General features: G+C 41.0%; 1 protein-coding gene across 1 annotated transcript in view; it reads left to right on the forward strand.

The window, feature by feature from the left end:
• The window catches only part of LOC122560880 (aldehyde dehydrogenase 1A1-like), a 72450-nt gene extending 46710 nt beyond the window's left edge, over positions 1–25740 (forward strand). Inside the window, exons 11-14 of the mRNA XM_043712085.2 lie at positions 17755–17919; positions 21116–21273; positions 21664–21738; positions 25440–25740. Coding sequence (XP_043568020.1) covers positions 17755–17919; positions 21116–21273; positions 21664–21738; positions 25440–25512 — 471 coding nt within the window. The 3' untranslated portion in view covers positions 25513–25740. The remainder of the gene's footprint in view (positions 1–17754; positions 17920–21115; positions 21274–21663; positions 21739–25439) is intronic.
• The last annotated feature ends 226 nt before the right edge of the window (positions 25741–25966 follow it).

The following is a 25966-nucleotide window of genomic DNA, read 5'->3' on the forward strand; positions in this document are numbered from 1 at the left end:
CCATATCCTTCTAAACCTTTCCTATCCATGTATTTGTCCAAATGGCTTTTAAATGTTGTTAATGTACGCACCTCTATCACTTCCGCTGGCAGCTCATTCCATATACATACGACCCTCTATGTAAAAGTGTTGCCCCTCAGGTTACATTCTATTCTTCCCCCTCTCACCTTAAACTGATACCTTCTCATCTTTGATTCTATAAACCTGGGGAAAAGACTGAGTGCATTCACATGATCTTATAGACTTCTAGTAGAAAACCCCTCAGTCTCCTGCACGCTAAAGAAAAAAAGACCTTGTTTGTGCAATCTCTCCCTATAACTCAGACCCTTGAGTCCTGGCAACATCCTTGTAAATTGCTTCTGCTCTCTTTCCAGTTTAATAACATCCTTCCTATAGCAAGGTGACCAAAACTGAACACAATACTCCATGTGTGGCCTCACCAATGTCCTGTACAATTGCAACATAACTTCATAACTTCTATATTCAATGCTCCGAATGATGAAGGCCAGTGTGCCAAAAGTCTTCTTCACTGCTTTGTCTACCTGTGACTCCACCTTCAGAGAACCATTCACCTGAACTCCAAGATCCTTCTGTTTCACAACACTCCTTAAGGCTCTACCATTCACTATGAAATTCCTGCCTTGATTTGACTTTCCAAAATGCAAGACCTCACACTTATCAATATTAAACTCCATTTGCCATTTCTTGGCCCACTTCTTCAGCTGATCAATTTCTGATGCAATTTCTGATAAGCTTCCTCACTGTTCACGAATCCTCCTATTTTAGTGTCATCAGCAAACTTACTAATCATGCCTTGTAAATTCTCTTCCAAATATAGATAACAAACAGCAATGTGCCCAGTACCAACCCCTGAGGCACTTCACTAGTCACAGGCCTCCAGTCCAACACCATCCTTCCACAATTATCTTATGCTTCCTACCATCAAGCCAACTGTGTACCCAATTTGCCAGCTCTCCCTAGATTCCATGCAACCTAACCTTCCAGAGCAGTCTACCATGTGGAACTTATCAAAGGCCTTACTGAAATCCATATAGACTATGTCTACATCCATGCCCTTGTCAACCTTCCTGGTCACTTCATCAAAGAACTCTAACAAATTTGTGAGGCATGATCTCCCATGCACAAAGCCATCCTGACTATTCCTAATCAAACCCTGTCTTTCCAAATGCATGTATATCTTATCTCTCAGAATCTTCTCAAGTAACTTACCTACCACGGGTCTATTGTTCCCAGGTTTTTCTTTGAATCCTTCTTGAATAAAGGAACAACATTTGCTACCCTCCAGTTTTCTGGGGCCTCTCCTGTGGCTAAGGATAATGCAAAAATATTAGCCAGGGCTCCTGCAATATCTTCTCTAGCCTCTTTCCGTGTTCTTGGATATATCTGGTCAAGACCAGGAAATGTATCCACCTTCATGCATGCCAATACATCCAACACCTCCTCTACTGTGATATGGACTATCCCCAAGATATGAGCACTAACTTCCATAAGTTCCCAAGTTTTAATGTCTTTTTCCACGGTAAACGCAGAGGAGAAATATTCATTGATAACCTCACCTATCTCCTGCAGTTCTACACATACATATCCACTCTGATCCTTGAGAGGTTGTATTTTTTCTCCAGTTATTATTTCTCCTTTAATATGCTGAAAAAACCTCTTTGGATTCACCCTAATCTTCTCAGCCAAGGCTATCTCATATCCCCTTTTTGCCCTCCGGATTTCATTCTTCAGTAAACCCCTGTATTCCCTGTATACCTACAGGGACTCCATTTATCCCAGCTGCCTATACCTGAGCCACACCTTTTTTTTTCTGGTCAAAGCCTCAATATCTTTTGTCATCCAGGGTTCTCTATTCCTGTCAATCTTGCCTTTTACCCTCACAGGAACATAAAGACCTTTAGCTATTTCACTTTTAAAGGCCTCCCACTTGCCAGAGGTCCCTTTGCCTGCAAACAAACTGCTTCATTCAAGCCCTGCAAGCTGCAGTCTTATTCCATCAAAATCCGCCCTGCCCCAAATTAGAATTTGAACCTGTAGACCAGCTTTGTCCCTCTCCATAACTATTTTAAAATTAATAGAACTGTGGTCACTGGTCCCAACATGTCCCCCCACTGTTATCTCCATCACCTGTCCTGCCCTATTTCCCAAGAGTAGTTCAGGTTTTGCCCCTTCCCGAGTAGGACCCTCTATATACTGTGTGAGGGGTCTTTCCTGAATGCACTTAACAAATTCCACCCCATCTAAGCCCTTAACGCTCTGTCAGTCCCAGTCTACATTGGGAAAATTAAAGTCATCTACTATGGCAGCCCTATTTACTCCTACAAGTCTTCCCCAATCTCCCTGCATATTTCTTTGTCTAATTCCCATTGAGTATTTGGGGGCCTATAGGACAATAATGTCACCATCACCTTCTTATTTCTTAGCTCCATCCAGAAAGCCTTACTGTTTCCTCGTAATTGTCTTTTCACCAAGAACTCGCTGTAATATCCTATGATTTTGCTACTGCTGCAGAAACAAGTAAACCATTTAACAAATGTTGTCTCAGGGTTAAATCTAACATCTCAAAGCTTTTAAGATCTTCTAAACTGCATGGCCTTTGCCTTTTTTCCTACCAGGCCCTCCCCTTTTTAAGGTTTATATCTGTTTGTTAGTGTGTTTGATATGGTCGTTTATTATTTTTCGCAGGGTAAGTAAGCAATAAAAACCCAATCTCTTTTCTTTAAGAAAACCTTATAACAGCTCCTAAATTTTTGCAATGCTGTGTTTTAATTTATGTGCTCGAGCTGCATGCTAAAAATATTTGTTGCGATTGACTAAGAGTGCGTTAAAAGGAGGAGTGTTGAATTATCTCCCTCATCTAGTTGTAAAAACTGTAGGAGCTTAGTTGTTACACTCCCATTGGCAAACAACAAAACTGGAATTGGAGAAAATAAATTATTCCACAAACGCTACTTAAAAAAAGGCAAAAATGTTTCCTTGGGTCTATAATATTAAAAGTGCTAATATGTCCATGTTTAAAATTAATGTTTTCAGAGAAAAGGACATTAAAAAAGCTATAATCATTTTCTTTGGAAAAAAAATTAAAAGGTATAGACAAATACTTAAACATAGCATTCTGCCTAAAAGCCAGGGAAAGAAAAAAATTGCAGAATGGATGATGAAATGTCTAAAATTAGAAACAGAGCATAGAGAAACACAAAACTGCAGCAACAGAAATTTGCAATAGGATTCTAACAGAATAAGAGGAAAGGGAATTCTAGGAACCGAAAGAAGAAAATTCCAGGAAAGGGAATGAGAACCTGAGTTCCAAATGAGAAAGAAGAATGAAGACAATTCTAGTGAGGAAACAGACCAAACACAGACTCAAGGGCTGAAATATTCAAGCTTGCCCACTTAATTCCAAGGTTTGATGAGGAAGAGGTGGCTGCATTCTTTATGTTTTTAGAGAAGTTAGCGCAGCAGTTCAAATAGCCATTGCAACAATGAACAAGGCTGTTAAAAAGCAGATTGACAGGGAAAGCTGAAAATGTTTACTCTCTATTGCCTGATGAGAATCCCATTAACTATATAGCAGCAAAAAGGGCCATTTTAAGTTCATACCAGTTAGTGCCATAAAGGCAAAAATGCTGTAATCTCAACAAACAACTCAGTCAGATACATCTAGAATTTGAAAAGCTTAAGCAACTTGCTTTTAACCAATGGGTACGGGCATTTACAATTGAGGCCACTTACAAAAACCTTTATGCAGAAATTCTTCTCGAGGATTAAAATCTCTGTATGTGTTCCAATATGGTCACATTTAGAGGGATATGGGCCAAGTGCTGGCAAATGGGACTAGATTAGGTTGGGATAACTGGTTGTCATGGACAAGTTGGGCCGAAGGGTCTGCTTCATCTCTATGACTCTATGAACAGGAGCAGAGGAAAGCAGAGCACAGCCAGGTCACATCCTGATGAAGGGTTCTTGCTCGAAATGTCAATTCTCCTGCTCCTCGGATGCTGCCTGACCTTCTGTGCTCTTCCAGGACCCCACTCTTGACAGCCAGATCACAGTTCAGGCTGACAAATATAAGTTAAGAGACAGTTTCAGAAACTCAGAGAAGATGAGTTCTTGAAGCCATCACAGAGCAGAGAGAGACAGCAGCTAGATAAAGACCCCTGTGACAAGCTGTGGAGAATGGAAAGCCAAGTGGAGAATATAAAACTTTTCCTGATCACTAAAAGAAAGGACCCGAATGGTTGCGGGATGGGGGCAAGTGGTAAAATACACCAAGTGCTTCAGGGAGTAAGGTGTTCCCTGTCAACGCAAGTTGCAAAACCAGTGTCTGTAGTATTAATGGTGGCCAGCATCTGTTAAGACATCACTGTTGACCAGGAAAGCTTTAGGAGTTTATATAAAAAAACAGTGGCTGCTAAATATTTTGGACAGCACGAGAAAGAAATCAGAATTCAAAGACTGGGTGTTTGCAGACATTGATAGTGAGGATAAAGTGAAGATTTTTCAACTGAAATTAAGCTTATTTACACTGTACTGATAAAAGAACTCGGGAAAAATGTAGAGGTGCCACTCGTAAGTTTACTGAGAGAGTGAACTTGTTACAGGTCTGGTAACAGTGAGAGTAATCCCAAGGATTGTCGTGCCAAGGTAAATGTTTTTCTAAAGCAATTTGGCTGGCAGAAAACTATGACCTTTAAATATAAAATGACAGTACAAAGAGATTGGATGGGCTAGAAAGAGTCAACAAAAAGTAAATAGCAATGCTACAGGAAACTGTAAAACTTGTGAGGTTTGGAATGGCTCAAGAAGCCTGAATAAATCAACAGTCAGAGGTAAACAGGCTAGGAGGCAAAACATTCAGAAACCCCACAAACAGCAGTAAAATCTGGGTTTGGGAGGTTCAGCAAGGGCCACTTGAGTTAAACCAGTGAGAAACAGCAGCAAGGCCAGGAACTGAGACTTCAAAACTACACAGAGCAATATAATCCTTGAGGTCTGGTGTAGCTCAGTAACAGGACTGAGGTCCAGCCCGAATGTTGGAAAGGAGACTGGAAGAATACAGCAAGGCAGCATACTGGCACGCTGTGTTCTTCCAGCCTCACGCTTGTCTACTTTGGATTCCAGCACCTGCGGTTTTTTTTGTCCCTAAGGATGTTGGAAAGAATCAGGACATATGTCGAAATTAGTTGAACTGTCCAATTGCCATAAAAGAAAGCAAGAAAGGCCAGTGAAGCTGACAGAACATGACAGGACAGAGCAAAAGAGTTGATAAATTTAAAGGAGGACTCCAAGAATTCAAGGACACACCAGGTGAAAGTGAAGATGAAGTCACATTTAGTGAAGGAACTGTCGAGGGGATACAGCAGAGGTTTGCCATCCAGGTATTGGTAGTAGCATTCCAGGGGAAATGGGTATGGCTGATGAAAGCCCATTCCTAAACAAAGATGAAAGGGACCAACACCACAGTGGACAGTCCTGGTGGAGGCCAGCAAGAGCACATTCTTGAGTAAGATACAATGTTAGCCACTGGTGGGGCTGAGGAACAAAATTAAGTTTCATAACTCATCCAGTATAACTGGTTTGATATAAAGTTAAATAAGATCAAGGTGCAAGATGCAAGACATCCTGTTGGAGGCAAATTAACTGCCACCAACCTCATACAAAACAAATTTGTAAAAGTGCCTGAACGCGGTGCATGAGTTATAGATATAACCCATGAAGAGTTAGAACTCAGAAAGCCAATGTGGTCCTGGGGACAAGTCCAGCTACTAGCTCCGAAGTAGCTTTTAAACTCAGGATGACAGAAGTGAACGTGGAATTTACACGTCATCCCAAAACTTTTACTGTAATATGTAATGGAATGCTCACTGCAAACAAAAAGAAGAAATATAATATCTGTCTTTTCTTCTGGGTGCAGAGGTGTCATGATAGTGATAAAACTTCCATCATCTTGACCAGTGGAGTGCCACAACATTTATAAATCATTCATATAAATGATTTGGAGCAGAAGAGATATAATTAGTAAGTTAGTAGCTGACGCCAAAATTGGAGGTGTAGTGGACAGCGAAGAAGGTTACCTCAGATTACAATGGGATCTTGATCAGACAGGCCAATGGGCTGAGAAGTGGCAGATGGAGTTTAACTTAGATAAATGTGAGGTGCTGCATTTTGGGAAAGTAAATCTTAACAGGACTTATATACATAATGGTAAGGTCTTAGGGAGTGTTGCTGAACAAAGAGATCTTGGAGTGCAGACCTTGAAAGTGGAGTCACAGGTAGATAGGATAGTGAAGAAGGCATTTGGTCTGCTTTCCTTTATTGGTCCAAGTACTGAGTACAGGAGTTGGGAGGTCATGTTGCAGTTGTACAGGACATTGGTTAGGCCACTGTTGGAATATTGCGTGCAATTCTGGTCTCCTTCCTATCGGGAGGATGTTGTGAAACTTGAAAGGGCTCAGAAAAGATTTACAAGGATGTTAGAGCATTTGAGCTATAGGGAGAGGTTGAATAGGCTAAGGCTGTTTTCCCTGGAGCATCGGAGGCTAAGGGGTGACCTTATGGAGGCATGGTGGGCATGAGGAGGATAAATAGACAAGGTCTTTTCCCTCGGGTGGGGGAGTCCAAAACTAGAGGGCATAGGTTTAGGGTGAGAGAGGAAAGATATAAAAGAGACCTAAGGGGCAACCTTTTCATGCAGAGGGTGGTATGTGTATGGAATGAACTGCCAGAGAAAGTGATGGAAGTTAGAACAATTGCAACATTTAAAAGACATCTGGGTGGGGATAAGAATAGGAAGGGTTTGTAGGAATATGGGCCGTGTGCTGGCAGGTGGGACTAGGTTGGGTTGGGATATCTGGTCGGCATGGACAGGTTGGACCGAAGGGTCTGTTTCCATGCTGTACATCTCTATGACTCTATCAAAGTTTAATACCTGGGACCTATATGGACTTTTGAAAGCATGAAATATGGAACTAAAATTATACAGCAATCACCTGACCACAGATAGGCAAGTTCAGGAAATTGATGTTGAATAGGTGAAATCACCTTAACTGAAATTTCAATCTAAATACATTGAAAGTAGTCAACTGAATCAGGTGTCAAAAAGCTCAGATTTCCTGTTCAATTTGCACTTGTATGTAATCTGTACATATTGGACATGAAAGGATAGTCCACAACTATCCAGTTTAGAAAGGGAATGAAACCAGAATTGGAAATACACAAATGAAGTCAAAAGTGTGGTCCTGGAAAAGCAGGCATAAGCTCTTCATCAGGAATCCTGAAATATCAATTCTCCTGCACTTTAGATGCTGCCTGACCTGCTGTGCTTTTCCAGCACCACACGCTTGACTCTAATCTCCAGCATCTTCAGTCCTCACTTTCTCCTAATATACAAATGAACCATATTTCAGTCAATGCGTGGCAAAAGTGCAGAGACAAACAAATGAACTGTTAACAGCAAGGATCGGATTATCCCTCCCAATTTTAGTCATCAAGACAACTGACCTAGCTAGTCAATGAAGTGCAAGTCTATTACAAAATTGAGCACTGTACTCAAAGAACAACTCTGCGATTGATCATTGCCACTTGCTAAAATATAATCCAATTGCACTATCACTTTATTTCTCATTGAGCTGTTTGATTTAGGGTACAGGTTTTGTACATATCCCATTTATTTGGCAAGGTGAACGTGACTACTGTGGACCTCAAGATAGCATTCAATCTTGTGTGGCATCAAGGAACCCTGCCGAACTGGGGCGAATGGAATTAGGAAGAACATGCTCCACTGGTTGGAATCATTCCTCATACAAAAGAAGTTGTTTGTGATGTTTGTAGGTCAATCATCTCAGTCCCAACACACATCACTGCAGGAGTTCCTCAGGGTAGTTTCCCAGGCCCAACCATCTTCAATAACTTCATCAATGACCTTCCAACCATTATAAGGTCAGTAGGGATATTCACAGATGATTGTGCAATGCTCAGCACCATTTGAGACTGCTCAGATACTGAAGCAGTCTCTCTCCATTGGCAACAAGACCTGGACCATATCCAAGATTGAGATGATGTAACACAAATGCTAGGCAATGACCATCTCCTACAAAGGACAATGTAACCATTGCCCCTTGATATTCAATAGCCTTACCATTTCTGTATCATCCATTCTGAGTTACCATTGACCAGAAGCTAAAGTGGACCAGCCATACAAAAACTATGGCTACAAGAGCAGTCAGAGACTCAGAATTTTTCAGCAAGTAACTCAACACCTATGTCCGTTAAGCCTGTCCACCAAGCGCAAGCCAGGAGTATGATGGAATATACTATATTTGCCTGGATGGGTGCAATTTCAACAATACTCATGAACCTTGATATAATCCACAACAAACCAATCCACTTAACAAGCATCACAATGACTCCTTTTAAATTCACTTCCTTTGAATTCCTGTGATGCACAGTAACAAAAGTGTGAACCATCTGCAAGATACATATCAGGAACGCTATAAACCTCCTTCGATAACAACTTCCAAATCCAGGACCTCTATCACATGGAAGGATAAGGGCAGCAGAATCATTGAAGCACCTCCTGCAAATTCACTTCCAACTCACACTATCCTGACATGCAACTATACCATGGTTCCTTCAGTGTTGATGTGTCAAAATCCTCTCAATCTTTCCAGCTTTTACATCCAGGAATGCAACAGATCAAGAAAGCAGCTCACCACCATCTTCTCCAGACAATAGATACCAACTGTGCCAGTGAGGCCCACGTCCCATGAATGATTATAAAGGCAAGCATAACCCTGCCCATTCTTTCTGCTCACAGCGCCAGAGACCCGGGTTCAATTCCCGCCTCAGGCAACTGTCTGTGTGGAGTTTACACATTCTCCCCGTGTCTGTGTGGGTTTCCTCCAGGTGCTGTGGTTTCCTCCCACAGTCCAAATATGTGCAAGTTAGGTGAATTGGCCATGCTAAATTGCCCATAGTGTTAGGTGAAGGGGTGAGTTGGAGGTTTGGATTAGGAATTGGCTGGCTGAAAGAAGACAGAGGGTAGTAGTTGATGATAAAGGTTCATCTTGGAGTGCAGTTACTAGCGGTGTTCCGCAAGGATCTCTTTTGGGACCATTGCTGTTTGTCATTTTTATAAATGACCTGGAGGAGGGGCTAGAAGGTTGGGTGAGCAAGTTTGCAGATGATACGAAAGTCGGTGGAGTTGTTGACAGTGAGGAAGGATGTGTCAGGTTACAGCGGGATATAGATAAGTTGCAGAGCTGGGCAGAAAGGTGGCAAATGGAGTTCAATGTAGGTAAGTGTGAGGTGATTCACTTTGGTAAGAGTAACAAAAAGATGGGATACTGGGCTAATGGTCGGATACTTGGTAGTGTGGATGAGCAGAGGGATTTTGGTGTCCATGTACACAGATCTCTGAAAGTTGCCACCCAGGTAAATAGTGCGGTAATGAAGGCATATGGTGTACTGGCTTTTATTGGTAGAGGAATTGAGTTCCAGAGCCCTGAGGTCATGTTGCAGTTGTATAAGACTCTGGTGCAGCCGCATCTGGAGTATTGTGTGCAGTTTTGGTCGCCATACTATAGGAAAGATGTGGAGGCACTGGAACGGGTGCAGAGGAGGTTTACCAGGATGTTGCCTGGTATGGTAGGAAGATCGTATGAGGAAAGGCTGAGGCACTTGGGGCTGTTTTCATTGGAGAAAAGAAGGTTTAGGGGTGACTTGGTAGAGGTGTACAAGATGATTAGGGGTTTAGATAGGGTTGACCATGAGAACCTTTTTCCACGTATGGAGTCAGCTATTACGAGGGGGCATAGCTTTAAATTAAGGGGTGGTATGTATAGGACAGATGTTAGGGGTAGATTCTTTACTCAGCGAGTCATGAGTTCATGGAATGCCCTGCCAGTAGCAGTGGTGGACTCTCCCTCTTTATGGGCATTTAAACCGGCATTGGATAGGCATATGGAGGATAGTGGGCTAGTGTAGGTTAGGTGGGCTTGGATCGGCGCAACATCGAGGGCCAAAGGGCCTGTACTGCGCTGTATTTTTCTATGTTCTATGTTCTATTAAGTAGAGATCAAAACTGCACATAGTATCACCAATTTCTTATATAACTGAGGCATAACATTCTTACTTTTGTATTCAATTTCTGTTACGATAAAGAATAGCCTTCCATTAGCCGTCTTGATTAAATGTTTTATTTGCACAGAAGCAGTCTCCTGGTTGTAAAGAGGTTCTGTTTGCACATTGATTTTTACACAAGTCAGAATATAATATAGGACAATGTTAAGGAGCAATTTATAAGTGCAGGAAATGTTTGTACTTTGGATCTTTAAAATTACACCACTGGATGAGATTGTGTTCATTATTTACAAGCATTCAAAAGTCAAGTGTTTGTAAATTGGGAGACTCTGTCCCAATGTTTTGTGACTCATGCACCAGGACACCTAAATCCCTCTGTACCTTGGAATTCTGCAGTCATTCCCCAATTAGAGTCATAGAGTCATAGAGATGTACAGCATGGAAACAGACCCTTCGGTCCAACCCGTCCATGCCGACCAGATATCCCAACCCAATCTAGTCCCACCTGCCAGCACCCGGCCCATATCCCTCCAAACCCTTCCTATTCATATACCAATCCAAATGCCTCTTAAATGTTGCAATAGTATCAGCCTCCACCGCTTCCTTTGCCAGCTCATTCCATACATGTACCACCCTCTGTGTGAACAAGTTGCCCCTTAGGTCTCTTTTATATCTTTCCCCTCTCACCCTAAACCTATGCCCTCTAATACTCTTTTCTCATACTTCCTGCCAAAATGAACAATTATGCACATTATCCTCCATCTGTTATACTTTTGTTTACACTCATCTGTATCCATTTGCAAATTTCTTATGTCTTCTGTGTAACATACCTTCCTACTTATCATGGTGCCTCCTTCAAATTTGGCTATCGTGCTTTTGCTCCCCTCCTCCTAGGGAGTGTTGCTGAACAAAGAGACCTTGGAGTGCAGGGTCACAGCTCATTGAAAGTAGAGTCACAGGTAGATAGGATAGTGAAGAAGGCGTATGGTATGCTTTCCTTTATTGGTCAGAGTATTGAGTACAGGAGTTGGGAGGTCATGTTGCAGCTGTACAGGACGTTGGTTAGACCACTTTTGGAATATTGCTTGCAATTCTGATCTCCTTCCTATTGGAAGGATGTTGTGAAACTTGATAGAGTTCAGAAAAGATTTACAAGGATGTTGCCAGGGTTGAAGGGTTTGACCTGAAGGGAGAGGTTGAATAGGCTATGGCTGTTTTCCCTGGAGCATTGGAGGCTGAGGGGTGACCTTATAAAGGTTTATAAAATCATGAGGGGCATGGATAGGGTAAATAAACAAGGTCTTTTCCCTAAGGTGGGGGAGTCCAGAACTAGAGGGCATAGGTTTAGGGTGAGAGGGGAAAGATATAAAACGTTTTCACGCAGATCATGTACACTTCAGTCAAGAACTCTCAGTCTTCTAAACTCCAATGGAAATAAGCCTGCCCTGCCTAACCAAACCTCACAAGACAATCTTCTCATTCCAGGTATCAATGAAGCAAAACCACTCTGAACTGCCTCCAATACACTTACCTACTTCCTTACTTAGAGACCAAAACTGCACATAGTATCACCAATGCCTTATATAACTGAGGCATAACATTCTTAGGTGGTGCGTGTGTGGAATGGGCTGCCAGAGGAAGTGTTGGAGGCTGGTACAGTTACAACATTTAAAAGGCATTTGGATGGGTATATGAATAGGATATGTTTGGAGGGATATGGGCCGGGTGCTGACAGGTGGGACTAGATTGGATTGGGATATCTTGTCTTAAAAATGTGTTGCTGGAAAAGCGCAGCAGGTCAGGCAGCATCAAAGGAACAGGAGAATCGATGTTTCGAGCATAAGCCCTTCTTCTTCCTGAAGAAGGGCTTATGCCCGAAATATTGATTCTCCTGTTCCTTTAATGCTGCCTGACCTGCTGCGCTTTTCCAGCAACACATTTTTAAGCTCTGACCTCCAGCATCTGCAGTCCTCACTTTCTCCTTGGGATATCTGGTTGGCATGGACGGGTTGGACCGAAGGGTATGTTTCCATGCTGTACATCTCTATGACTCTATGGCTCTACCTAATTCATTGATGTTAATTATAAAAATTTCAGGGTCTAGCACATATTTCTGTGGAACTCCACTTAAATCCTGCCAATCAGAAAATGGCTCATTTATACATTCTCTCTATTTTCTGCCAGCCAGCTAGTCATCTATTCATGTTATTATTTTATGCTCTATACCATAAGCTTGTATTTTCTGCAGTGGTCTTTGATGTGGCACTTATCAAATTCCTTCAATGGGGCAATTATGGATGAGCAATAAATGCTGGCCTTGTCAATGATGACCATAACCTATGCACAAGTTTTAAAAATTATGTTTTTGTAGGTATGTTTTCTTATCCCTGCACTATCCTGGTTGACCAATTACAAATGTTAATATGAAAAATTGCACTCTTAACTGTGGTTTGTATTGTTTTACCAGTGTCTACTTTCTTATATTCTCTATATCATTTCCAAAATAGATTTCTATTGGGTTTTTAATGTGATATTATCTACCTATACTGACAGAATTTCACAAAGGAATTCCAAACATTTACAATTTTGCAGAGGTTCTTCTTATTAGCCATAGCAATCAGCAGCTATTTTCCTGAATCCTTTCAAAAAGGACTGTGAGAAGCATTGAACATAGAGAAATGCTACTTTAGCAGTTTATAGATAAGGTTGCATTTTTGTGACCAATCATCTAATTAATGTAAGTTAGAACAGGAGTAATTTTAACCCCTATTTCTTTGCTAGTAAGAAATTCATCCTTGTACAAAAAGAACTTTTTTTTAACTTCCAATGCCATAATCACACTGAAAGATTTATAGTCATGTGTTTAGTGTGAACAGATATAACAAATTTTGCTGCAGCATAAGAAAATTACTGTATCGTGTTTATATCGGCAACTTGCCTTAGCTTGTCATCTTTTCATGATACTTTGATTCATAAGCTCAAAAGAAACTCAAAGTGCTACTTGTAGTTAATGTTCACTAAACAAATACTTTCATCAGGTCTGATTATTTAGGCTCTTGTACTCAGACTTTATGATGCACTTAAAACTTATAGGGAACTTGATCCTCACCACCTTCGCTTCAGTCAAACTCATTGTCATGTGTGGTGTTGCATTTGCAGATAAAAGTGAGGAATATTCCTCTGCAATTTAGGAGACAGAAGTCATGAAAAGTTGTTGCACTGTACTTCCAAGGGAAGTGAGAATGACAAAGCAGTCTTCAGTTAGTAACCTGTTGCTGGCAAGATGTCATCAAGTTCACCAAGTCCCACATCAAGAGTATCATACCTCCTCCCAAAATGCTGACATGTCTCACAATTACAGTGTTGGGTTCAATGGAGGGGAAGCCTCTGTTAGAAAACAAGGACAGCGAGTACTCGAGAAATATAGTAGGACAGGTATCATCTGCAGAGCGGAAAAACAGAGTCAATTCTTCAAGTCCAGTAACCCCTCATCAAACTCTATTGGCCTTAGTTTGTTACCTATTAGGTACAGATGAGGTGAAGTAAGAGTTTGGGGCACATTAGAATTAGATTTTATTGTTTTGTGTACTCAAGTACAGAATTACAGGAGTACACTGAAAAGAGTACAATATTGTCACTCCTGGCCCCATCTTAGGTACAAAAGGCACTGAGGTACGAAACCAAATGATACAAAATAGAAAAATAAAACAAAGTTACAAATTCAACATTGCAGTTCTTCTAAGTATAATCTATTAAAGAAATACAGTTAAAAGTTCAACATTGCAGTCCTTCTATAGCCATGGACCTACAGTTGCTCCATGCTGGTCTCACCAGGGTCCAACCCCCCTCCCCCCACCCCCTCCATAATACACCACTGGGCTGAGTGACTCACTGGCGAACACCATCTGGATTCAGCATCTGCTTCACTGTCAAGTGCCATCCGGACACACCATCCGCTTCACCGTCAACTGCCATCCAGTCTCACCATTCGCTTCACTGCCAAGTGCCATCCAGGCTCCCCAGCCATTCCTTCACCAACCCTCAATGATTCGCCAGCTCCAGCTGCTGCCACGTTCTGGACTCTGATGCCAGTGCCAAGAGCACCATTGCCTGTATGACTGAGCCCTCTTCAGAAGGCAAGTTAAATAAAAAAAAGCCACTTAAAACTTGAAAAAAAAAGAAAAGAAGAAAAAAGAAGAAAAAAGCAGTTGGAATGGATGAGATGCAGACTCAAGGACTGAATGCTATAAACTTCTTAGATTGAAGAAGAGATTTAAGGTTCTTAACATAGTAGTGTGCATGTCTTAGGGGAACTGAGTGGCCAGAATATAAGATATCAAATAAGAAATTGGACTTGTTAGCATCTTTTTTCAGTACCTTTACCGAGTTCCAGTATGTAATTATGATGCACACATGCGCTTGTAACATGAAACATGTCAGACAGCAGATTGATACAGTCATATGTGCACATGCTGTGAATCCCCATCTGAGGTATGCAGGGCAAACAAATCAGAATGTCAATCAATGTGCAATTATATTTCATTTAAAGGTGTCATCAACTCTTTATAGATTAGTATCTGGTTGATTTATTTTGGTAGTTGCTTTATTTCATTAGTTATCTCATGCTTCTTATAGTTTCATCAAATTAAAGCTGAAATAACTCCACCGAGGCCAGTATCCCATCAACAAGTCACCATTTTGTAAATTTTGTTAAAGACAGGTTCTGCAATCGCTACACCGGTATCAAACTCCATTAGAACCAGATGACCATTTTACCAGATATTTATTTTGATTGGTTCTGATTTGGATATTGCTCAGCAATTTAACAGCTCCAAGCCAGATGTAGGTAGCTTTCCAGGGAATGCAGTCTCCTGGATACTGGCCTATGAGGTCTCTTACTCAATTCAGGCCTAGTGGGACTCTTTTGCTGTCTTGAGTCCAAATACCAACAGCAACTACAATGGCCTGCCTGCCTGGATCCTGAAGAAAATGTGAACTGTTTGGCCAAGGCTCGTTTACGGGTTTTTCTATGGTCTGACCTGAAATCCCCCTCTGTTCAGGATATGTCCTAAAGTCCCCCTCTGTTCAGGCTATGAAATTGCCTTCACTCAAGTAGTGTTCCCCAAGTTCAGTTGCACAGGCACAGTGTCCACTTCCGTCAGTATGCCCTGTAATTCATATGCTCTACTTGCCACATTTTCCGTTGATAAAGCCAGTTATTATCGTGTTTGAAGTCCAATTGGGTTTCAGTCAGTAGAAGCTTTGGCATGCTTACATCATCAATTCCGCATACCAAATAATCTCTTAGCATCTCATTAAGGGTTAAATCAATGTCACGTGCCTCTGCCAGTCGTCTTAATCTAGTCAAAAATCATAACACAGAATCTCCTCATTCTCGAACTGTCAAGTAAAACCGATAGCATCTCAGTATTAATGGAGGCTTGGGGCTGTAGTATTCCATAACTAAATCCATCAACTCTTGAAAGATTTTAGTATCTGGTGCCTCAGGAAATGTTAGGCTCCTAATAACCAAAAAAGCTGTGGGTCCACAAGCTGTCAGGGAATTGCTCTTTATTTTTCATCTGTCCCAGTACCATTTGCCCAGAAAAACTAACGCATTCTTTCCACACACTGGGCCCAGTCTTTGATGGCAGAATCGAGTGGGTCCAGTTTCCCAAATAATGACATGATGCCAGAAATGCTTACCCCAATTCAAAGATGACTGTTGTGAGCCAATTTCTTCAGGAGCATGCTTTAGTTTCATTGCCACTCCACAGAGACTGGCATCCTATCACCAAGCCACCCTTTATTTATATGTGTGGTGTCTTTTTGATACTACTGCGGCTTCCTTAGTGCCAGCTCTCAGAGTGAACAGAACCTCTTCCACTCCTGTTGATATCTGTCAGCCAGGGCACCCTGACTGAACCAGATTAACAGCCCCAATCAGGGACTCCTATGAGGTCCATGTGGCTGACATTGTTACAATTACTACAAAACCAACTAGCCAACGGTCCTGCCTTACCTTCCTGACATTCAGTGCTTGGTGAATGGCACTGGCTGAAAAGAAGTTTCCGGCTCATTCAGCTGCTTGCAGCAATTTGACAGCTAATTCTTTCATCAAGCCTTAGCTTCTAGAAAGTTCCTGTCCTTTTTGATTACAATGTCACATCACAACACAGCTCAATGTGTTCTTAAAATATGTATACATGTTACCCGGGATTTGTTTCCGAGAAAATGGTAGCCATTTCTTTTTTGTTCATTCATGGGATGTGGGTGCCACTGGCTAGGGCAGTATTCATCCCCACTTTTTAATTTCCCCAAAAGATGAACTTGAGCTCCCTCCTTGGATAGCTGCAATCCTTAAGTTATAGGGACACCAACAGTCTTGTTAGAAAGGGATTTTCAGGGTTTTTACCCAGAGATACTAGATGAACCACAGTAGAATTCCTTGTCATAATGGTCTGTATCTTATAGGGGAACTTGCAGGTGGTTGTTTTCCGATGTATTTTGCTACCCTTGTCCTAAGTGATAGAAAACACTAGCTTGGAACTTGCTGTTGATGCAGTCTTGGTTAGATACTGCAGTACACTTTGTAGCCACTGTGTGTCAGTGGCGAAGGGAGTGAGCATTGAAGGGGGTCAATGGGGTGCAAACCAAGCAGGATGATTTGGCTTTGTTGGTGTCAAGCTTCTTGGGTGTTGTTGGAGTTGTGCTCATCCAGGCAAATGGGGAGCATTTTATCACACACCTGACTTGTGCCTTGAAGATGGTGGACTGGCTATGGAGAATCACAAGGTGAGTCACTTACCAAAGGATTCTCAGCCTCGGTCCTGCCCTTACATGGGTGATCTAATTTAGTTTCTAGTTTCAGGTGATGTTGATAGTGGGGCATTCAGTGATGGTAGTGTGTTTGAATGCCAAGTAATATGGTTAGATTCTTACAGATTGGAGGGGGTCAGTGTCTGACATTTACGTGGCATGCATATTACTTGCCACTTAGCAGCCCAAGTCTGAATGTTATCTAGGTCTTGCTGGATACAGGCAGAAACTGCTTCAGTACGCTCACAAGCAGCAGTCTAATAATAACTTGATTTGTTTCTGTGATGTTGCTTCGATAAATGTTGGCCAGAACAATCGGATGATGCCCATTTTCTTTTTTGAAATAGAACCTGTTATATTGAGCTGAGATTTAATCTCATCCAGAAGACAACATCTCTTTTAACTGGTATAGACTTGATGGGCCAAATGGACTTTTTCTGTCTTGTAGATGTCTATGACTTTATCAGTTGCATAACATACCTCAGTATAGTACTGGAATGTTCACCTTAATATTTGTACTCACATGCAGTAAAAGTACTTGGACCTAAATCTTCTGGCTCAGAGCTGAGATTGCTACCTACTCAGCCATTACTTATATACTTTGTATTTGTCAAATATTTGAATTGTGGGACTTTTGCAGAATGGGTGTTCAAATAAGGCACAATGCATTCTTTTCATTTTAATTTAACTTTCATGTAATTGCTATTTTTGTATAAAATGGTCCAGTACAAAAATTCACCTGATATTAGAAAAATGCTCATTTATGCAATCATCATAATATCACTTTCAAATGTAGCCATTTATTTATAACATTCATGTGATAACATTTGACAGATTGACAAAGAGCAGTATGATAAAATTCTCAGTTTAATTGAGAGTGGGAAGAAAGAAGGAGCCAAGCTGGAATGTGGAGGTTTGCCATGGGGAGATAAAGGCTTCTTCATACAGCCAACAGTCTTCTCAGAGGTTACAGATGACATGCGGATAGCCAAAGAGGAGGTAATGTTGCTTTGTACATGCCAGCTTCTCATACAACTACATAATTCAGACTTGGAGTCTTAAATAATTCATCGGAAAAGGCAAAGTCATTATTATTTTGTTTCTCAGAAGAAGTATTCACTTTCAGCACCCATTGTAATACCTATTGTGAAATGTCAATAGGAATGCTGGCCTTGACTGAGGTTTGATTCCAGTGTGCCCTCAATAGGCATGCTTCCCTAGCTATCAAACAAGTTGATAAAAAACAGAATTTCCAAATGGTGGAGTGCTCCGTGTTGTGGGAGGAGAGGCTGGCACTGTTCTGTCTCGTAAGAGAAGCAAACCTCCTGGTACGATCCCAGGAGACCACTTAAAACAGCTATAATCTCTGTAACCCAGATCATTCAAACTAATAAGAAAAAGCAAACTTAAAAACTGGGAATATTATGAGAAAAATTGAATTTCACTTTTTTTTGCTAAAACTACAATATCTTTACATTAGGTTACATTTTAAACTTCAGTACAACTTCATTATTTAAGATGATATATAAAAACTGGCTGATTAATGGTTTATATTACCAGCCTGTATGCACTCAGTATTATTGTTAATGTTTAGAAGTCCGACTACAGTTACTCAACTTATTTTTCTGGAGATCTGTAGTTGACTTGATTTATTTGCTTGTCGTAACAAGCGATTTTTTTAAAACGCCATTGATAATTTTCCCTTGTTTTTCAATTATTGCTGCATGGTTCTTGAAGGCAAGAACTCAAGCTTGTATCACTCTATTGAGTTCCATATTTGTTCAAGTCACAATTCAACAAAGTATAAGTTTGGACAGTATATGTTAGCAGACTGATCATTAGATCTTAGCGAAGAAACTCTCCATAATGGGAGCCACTGTGTCATGGCAAAAATAATAGTACCGCTGAGAAATCATAAATCCCACCCCAAGCATAGCTGTTCCCATCTTTCTTTACAAGCACAGGAATGGGGTTGGGGAGTATTCTACGTTTATGTATTTTATATATAACTATGTAATTCTGATGAAGGGCTTTTGTCCGAAACGTCGATTTTACTGCTCCTCGGATGCTGCCTGAACTGCTGTGCTCTTCCAGCATCACTAATCCAGAAACACATCAGCAGCTCCAGTAAAGTGGAATTCTGATAGCCTTGGAGTTTGAAGCCTAAAGTGTGCTGTTCAGACCTGATAAGAACAGACCTGAATTTTATGGATTCAGTTGAGCAGCCATTTTAGAGAGACAAGTTACCCCTGTGTATCCTAGGATACCAGAGGCAGAGGTAAGAGGCACTGTGGCTCAGTGGTTAGCACTGCTACCTCACAGCACCAGGGACTCAGGTTTGATTCCAGCCTCGGGTGACTGTCTGTGTGGAGTTTGCGCATTCTCACCATGTCTGCGTGGGTTTCCTCTGGTGTTCCGGTTTCCTTCCACAGTCCACAGATGTGCAGGTCAGGTGAATTGCCCATTGTGTTTGGTGCATTATTCAGAGGGAAATGGGTCTGAGTGGATTACTCTTTGGAGGGCCGGTGTGGACTTTTTGGGCCAAAGAGCCTGTTTCCATACTGTAGGGGAATCTAATCTAATCTTTGATAGAGGTCAGATGCCCTGTGGAATTGTTAAGAGCAGGCGTGAATGTGCATATAAATGCCTAAACCCATTACTGTTAAGCTCATTAGAACTGTCAATAATCCTGTCAAAATTGAGTAGCAAAGCTGCAAACTCAAATGGCGTTTTGTGAATGAGAGTGGTTTTTTTTTCCAATATAGTTGTCTACAGTAGGCACAGAAATTTAATTCATCTAATCTCTGCGTGGGAGTTGAGGTCTTTCCATGATGAATGTTAGTTGAGTTGCCATGTTAGATGTTGAGACAAAAGGTAGTTGGTAGGGAATGGGTTGGCATGAGTTGGCATTAATTTGTCATGATTTGGAGGTGCCGGTGTTGGACTGGGGTGTACAAAGTTAAAAATCACGTAACACCAGATTATAGTCCAACAGGTTTATTAGGAAACACTAGCTTTCAGAGCACTGCTCCTTCATCAGGTGGTTGTGGAGTATAAGTATTCTCCGAAAGCTAGTGCTTCCAAATGAACCCGTTAGACTATAACCTGGTGTGATTTTTAACTTAATTTGTCATAATAGCTATGAAGGGCATGGGAATGGGTGAAATGACAAATGTTGGCATGCCGGGTATGAGGTCCCATGTGGGATTTGGGGGGCATAACATGGAGGAACACGGGTTTGGTAGAAGCATAAGGTAGGATGAGTTGACATGGAGAAGGCATGGGCAGTATGGAGAATGAGAGGAGTGTTTTTTGTTAATTAAACTTCAATATTCTGCTGGTGCACTAAAATAGTCTTGTGCAGCCTCACTGTGCACCAGGCAACTCCCAATCTCTTCCCGGGGTCCCCAGAAGACATCCGAGGGTTCCCCACAAATTGGAATGAAAACTCATCATGCTGGTCCACTTTTTTCCGGGTCAGCTTGTGGATGAAGACATGCCACCACTCCCAGTTCTGAACTCGCAAACCAGAAGCAAAATTCTCAGCCTTTGAAGTGGCTTCAGCTGTTACTTGCTATAATCATTGTAACAAATGGATATTGTTTAGTGTCACTATGTAGTAGAAACATTGTTTGCCACAGAAATGAGATTTGCCCCAATGTGAAAATTAGATGCAGTGAAATTATGTGCAATTTATTTTTGATTGCGTTTATTGTGTCACTGTATATAATGACCAAAACAGTTCAATATTCTTCATGCAAGTGTTTAAATGGCATTATTTGGATTTTAAAAAAGCTAAACTGGCATAATTCATATAACAATGCTTTTAAATATGATTGATTTTAAATATGAAATATTTATGCTACAAGTGAATACAATACAAATATTAATAATGTAGATGTGTGTTAATTCTTAAAGAAAATGAAGAACTGGCGGTACTGGAAATCTGATATAAAGAAAAACAGAAATTGCAGGAGAAATTCAGCAAGTCTAGCGGCACCTGTGAAAAGAAAACAGAGTTAACATTTTGAGTCCAGTTCTGATGAGTGGCCAGTGGACTCAAAATATTAAGTCTGGTTTCTCGCCATAAATACAGCCAGACCTGCTGAGTTTCTCCAGCAATTTCTGGGTTATTTTGTGAATTAATTCTTGTCTTCTTAACAATGTTTTTCCTCTTTCTATATAAAAAATATAGATCTTTGGGCCAGTACAGCAAATTATCAAATTTAAAACAGTAGATGAAGTTATCAAAAGAGCCAACAACACCCACTATGGTTTGGTTGCTGCTGTTTTCACCAAAGATATTAATAAAGCATTTACTGTTGCTTCAGCTCTTCAAGCTGGGACTGTGTGGTAAGCATTTTTTGAATTTATTTTTTACAGTACAGTACAACCTGGATTATCCGAACATCAATTATCTGCATTTTGGATTATCTGAACAAGATCTCAAGGTCCCGTAAAAATGGCATTAGGCAACTAAGCATTCAGGTATTAGTTAAACGGTATTCTGGTCGCAATTGGCAGATTGTATTGTCAGATAACCAAAGAATGTTTGATAACCGGCACTCAAATTATTGCTTGTTTACGATCAGATTGATTATCCAAACGATCAGTTATCAGAACAAAATACTCCCCACCCATCTCGTTTGGACAATCGACGTTCTACTGTACATGGTAATATTTCAATGAACTGGAAGTCCAATTGCATTGATTGCATTGCTAAACATATTAATATTTCAATAGGGTCAATTGCTACAATGCCATGCACGTTCAGAGTCCTTTTGGGGGATTTAAGATGTCTGGAAATGGTAGAGAAATGTAAGTATCATTGAAAAAAAATTACTAGTTAAGAGTGAAGCACGTGTTTAGTTCAATGTCATTGCATGTTATAAAATGTATGAAATTTATATAACAGAAATTAATTAAATGCACATTTGTGGAGGGAGGGATGTAAATATATTTTCTGCTTTGAAGAATCATGGGTTCTACAGAAAGATGGGAAAATTTGAAAACACTGAGAGAAGAAAATCAAGGATTAAAGTTCAGATGAGAATTACGTTAATTTTAACAGGAAATTTATTTGTTTAAAAGGCTTATGTCAATCCAGCAGGCAGGCCATTATCTTAATGCACCTAGCTATGGTGAATCAACATTAATCTACACAACATCACAAGTATGTGAACATGTTTCTCCTTAAAGGGATCAATGTACATATTTTAACTTGGAATGATTATACATAATGCTGTACATACAGAGATGCAGCCCGTCAGACTTCAGTGGCCGTAAGACAAGCGCAGAAAATATCTGCACATGCACTGCTGATAAGGGGCTGAGGAAAGCGAGGTAGAGGCTGGGACCCTGGCAGGGACAGGGTCAAAGGTCAAAATGAGAGGTGGAGCAAGGGACATGGGTTGGCTTGCATCATGGGCAAGGAGAGAAATCTCAGTTTGTCTGATTGATGCATTACTTTCCCTACAAAGTCTGAAGGACCTTTCTTCCTGCAGTGCTGTATTTGACACTGATGCCTCTTTGCATTGCTTGCCATAGTTCATGTGGACTATGTAAGCTACAATTTTTAAATTACCACAATCCTTAAATGACCACTCATACCTATATACATGGCAACGACATATCACAGCGGCAGTGATGGAGAGCTCTACTTTCACCTCAGAGGTGGGAAACTTGAACTGGTTCTTATTTTGTTTGTGAAACACAGATCTGGAGGGAAACTGATTTAAGTTCAGATTTTCTGCAGGATTGAGCCCTTATTGACATAGAGAAGAGTTTCCTTTATATATTTTTAATCAACTTTCAGATGCGTTATCACACACCTCTTGAGCAGATGGGACCTTAACACAAGCCTCCTGGCCCAAAGCTAGAGACACGTCTCCAATAAGATACAATCTCACCACCATGCCTTGTTATTTAGTGGCATTACTATAATTTAATCCCCCACTATCAATATGTTTGGATTTATCATTGACCAGAAACTCAATTGGACTCTTGACATAAACACAGTGGCAAAAAGTATAGGTCAGAAACTTGGATTACTATGGAAAGTAATTCACCTCCTGACTCCCCAAAGCCTCTGCACCATCTACAAGGCACAAGTAAGGAGTATGATGAAATATTCCCCACTTACCTGGATGGATGCATCTCCAACACCATCAGAACAATATAGCCTGCTTGATTGGCACTACATCCACAAACATCCACTCCCTCCGCCACTGATGCTCAGTAACAGGAGTGTGTGCTATCTACTGCAGAAATTCCCCAAAGATCCTTAGCACCTTTCAAACCCACAACCACTTCCATATGGAAGGACAAGGACAGGAGATATATGGGAACATCACCAACTTCAAGTTGCCCTCACCATTTGACATGGAAATATATTGCCATTACTTCATTGTCACTGGGTCAAAATCCTACAATTCCCTTCCTAAAGGCATTGTGGATCAACCCACAGCAGGTGGACTGCTGCAGTTCAAGAAGGCAGCTCACCACCACCTTCTCAAGGGCAACTAGGAACAGGCAATAAATACTGGCCTCACCAGCATTGCTACATCCTACAAATTAATAAAGAAACTCTGCCACAATAGCCTTAAACAATACTAAAATATCTGAATGACAGACTATTTGTGCAATTGCAGTAGTTGGATTCAAACCCATTACTCCAAAGAGACTGGAACCTGATTCCAGCACATTAGACCATGCAGCCACATTACCTAATGGGGCTTTGTGTCTGTTCAGAGCCATTTAAGGCTGGAATGTACATGGGGTAGCTGAAGTGTATGAGTCATTCAGATCCTTTAAGTCAGTCAAAACGAAGCTGTTTGTTATCTTGTGGAAGAGATCTGTGGTCTGTGCCAAAGCTTTCCATTTCAACAGAGGGAAACAACAGAGTGGGCAGCACGGCGGCACAGTGGTTAACACTGCTGCCTTACAGCGCCTGAGACCCAGGTTCAATTCCCACCTCAGGCGACTGACTGTGTGGAGTTTGCACATTCTCCCCGTGTCTGTGTGGGTTTCCTCCGGGTGCTCCGGTTTCCTTCCACTGTCCAATGATGTGCAGGTCAGGTGAATTGGCCATGCTAAATTGCCCGTAGTGTTAGGTAAGGGGTAAATGTAGGGGTATGGGTGGGTTGCACTTCGGCGGGTCGGTGTGGACTTGTTGGGCCAAAGGGCCTGTTTCCACACTGTAATGTAATCTAATGTTAAAAAAAAACTCAAAGGGGAGCCAGAGACCTGGTATCCAAGGTAAGGCCAACCCTCACCTCATTGATGTCAATCTGGGAGGGATTATAGAAGGTAATAATGTTACTTCTTTGTTCAGTATTACCTCCCTTGTCTTCAATTCCTTTCACCTACTGCTGATGCACTTCCCTCAGCAAACTGCTCATTCCAGGATCTCACCATTCCCCGGATCTGTACCTCTCTGGAGGGTCGTGTAATGGAGATTTGAGGAAGGGTATCCCTTTACAAGTCCTCTTTCCCTCAGTGGCTCTCTTCTAGGGCTTAGATCCTGCCCTAAGACCACCATACCTGACTTCCAGTCTAAAGCTGCCTTCCTTGCCCAAGCTGCAATGCTGTCACAGTTGACCTGATTTGGAGGGGAAGCAGGATTCCTATCTACTCACACCCTGAATTTTGCCAGTGTGTTGAAATCATAATTCTATTCAGCGCTGGTATTTTAAAATTACCTCCATTCCCATCTTTTGGTGGGGGGTGTCAAACTTTCAGCTTGTAGGCTGCCAGGACATGTAAGCCAACAACAACAAAAATTATTAAAGGGATTTCTAACAAGGCAATTGTCCCCAAATAATCTCCGTCCTAATTCAAGGTTTTGAAAGTGTCAACATGGTTGTTTTGGCTTTAGATCACACTATGCAGGTGGAACCTGAAACTAACTTGCACAAAAAGTTACTTTAGTTTTATCTTAAGTCTTCTGTTGTGAACAAAAATCCACCAATCCACCACAATAAATGCTCACTCCCTCCATCACCAATATGCTGTGGTAGCAATGTATACTGTCTACAAATTGCCCTGCAACAACTCACCAAGGATCCTTTGACTTGGCATTGACTATTTTGAAGGACGAGAAGGTGGGAACAACACCACTTGCAAGTTCCCCTCCTCACTTGGAACTGTGTTGCAAATACTTCACAGCCACAGGGTTAATATCAGGAACTCCCTTCCAAATATCATTATAGTACCTACACTGTATAGACTACAGCAAAGTTGGCTCATCAGTACTTTCTAAAAGGCATTTAAGTATGGGCAATTAATGCTAACTTAAACAGCAGTGCCTCCATCCAGTTAAGGAATAATAAAACTCCCTGTCTCCCCTTGAGGGAAAGAAGCATTTTCATATATTGATAAAAAGCAGGTATTCCTATAATTAAAGCTGCAAATGCCTTTATATTTCTCTTGCTTTTGGAAAACTCCTTCCTCAGTTATTTCCAAGTACAATGAACACAATTATCTGAGCAAAATTGCTGAATATTATTCTTTTTGTCTAGGGGAGAATATGGTCTCCAGGAGTACACCGAGATTAAGACCATCACCATCAAAATTCCACAGAAGAATTGCTAAAATATTCTAAATTAAAATGTTTTATGCCTGAAGAAATCAAAAAGTCTAAAAGCCTCACCTTGTTGGGATGTACCCAAAGTCAAACGTAATGTGTCTGTTTCACCTGTGTAGTTTATCAGTTATGAAGGCCTATATTTTGCCCCAGAAAGTATAAATAATGTATCAAAACAGTATGTACCTGTTTGTGTTACACAGCAGTTCAGAAATGAAAATAAAACGTTTGACAAATATTTAGTTTGGATTTTCTTTTGTTGATAACTTTTGAGGTTTTAGTCATTTAAAAAAGACAGTCAGCTCAGCTGACTCCATCAATCAAAATGATGTAAGTTCCATTTTTTTTCATGCACTTATTTTCTTCTTTTGGCAACTGTCAAGTTGCTCTGAAATTGAGTTATCAAATGATATCCTACAGATTGTACAAAAAAAAATGTTCCCACTATTTTTTCAATCATTT

This window comes from Chiloscyllium plagiosum, unplaced genomic scaffold (assembly GCF_037043375.1).
Source record: "Chiloscyllium plagiosum isolate Xiang-an unplaced genomic scaffold, Cpla_swu_hap1 HiC_scaffold_2, whole genome shotgun sequence".
Classification (NCBI taxonomy): Eukaryota; Metazoa; Chordata; class Chondrichthyes; order Orectolobiformes; family Hemiscylliidae; genus Chiloscyllium; species Chiloscyllium plagiosum.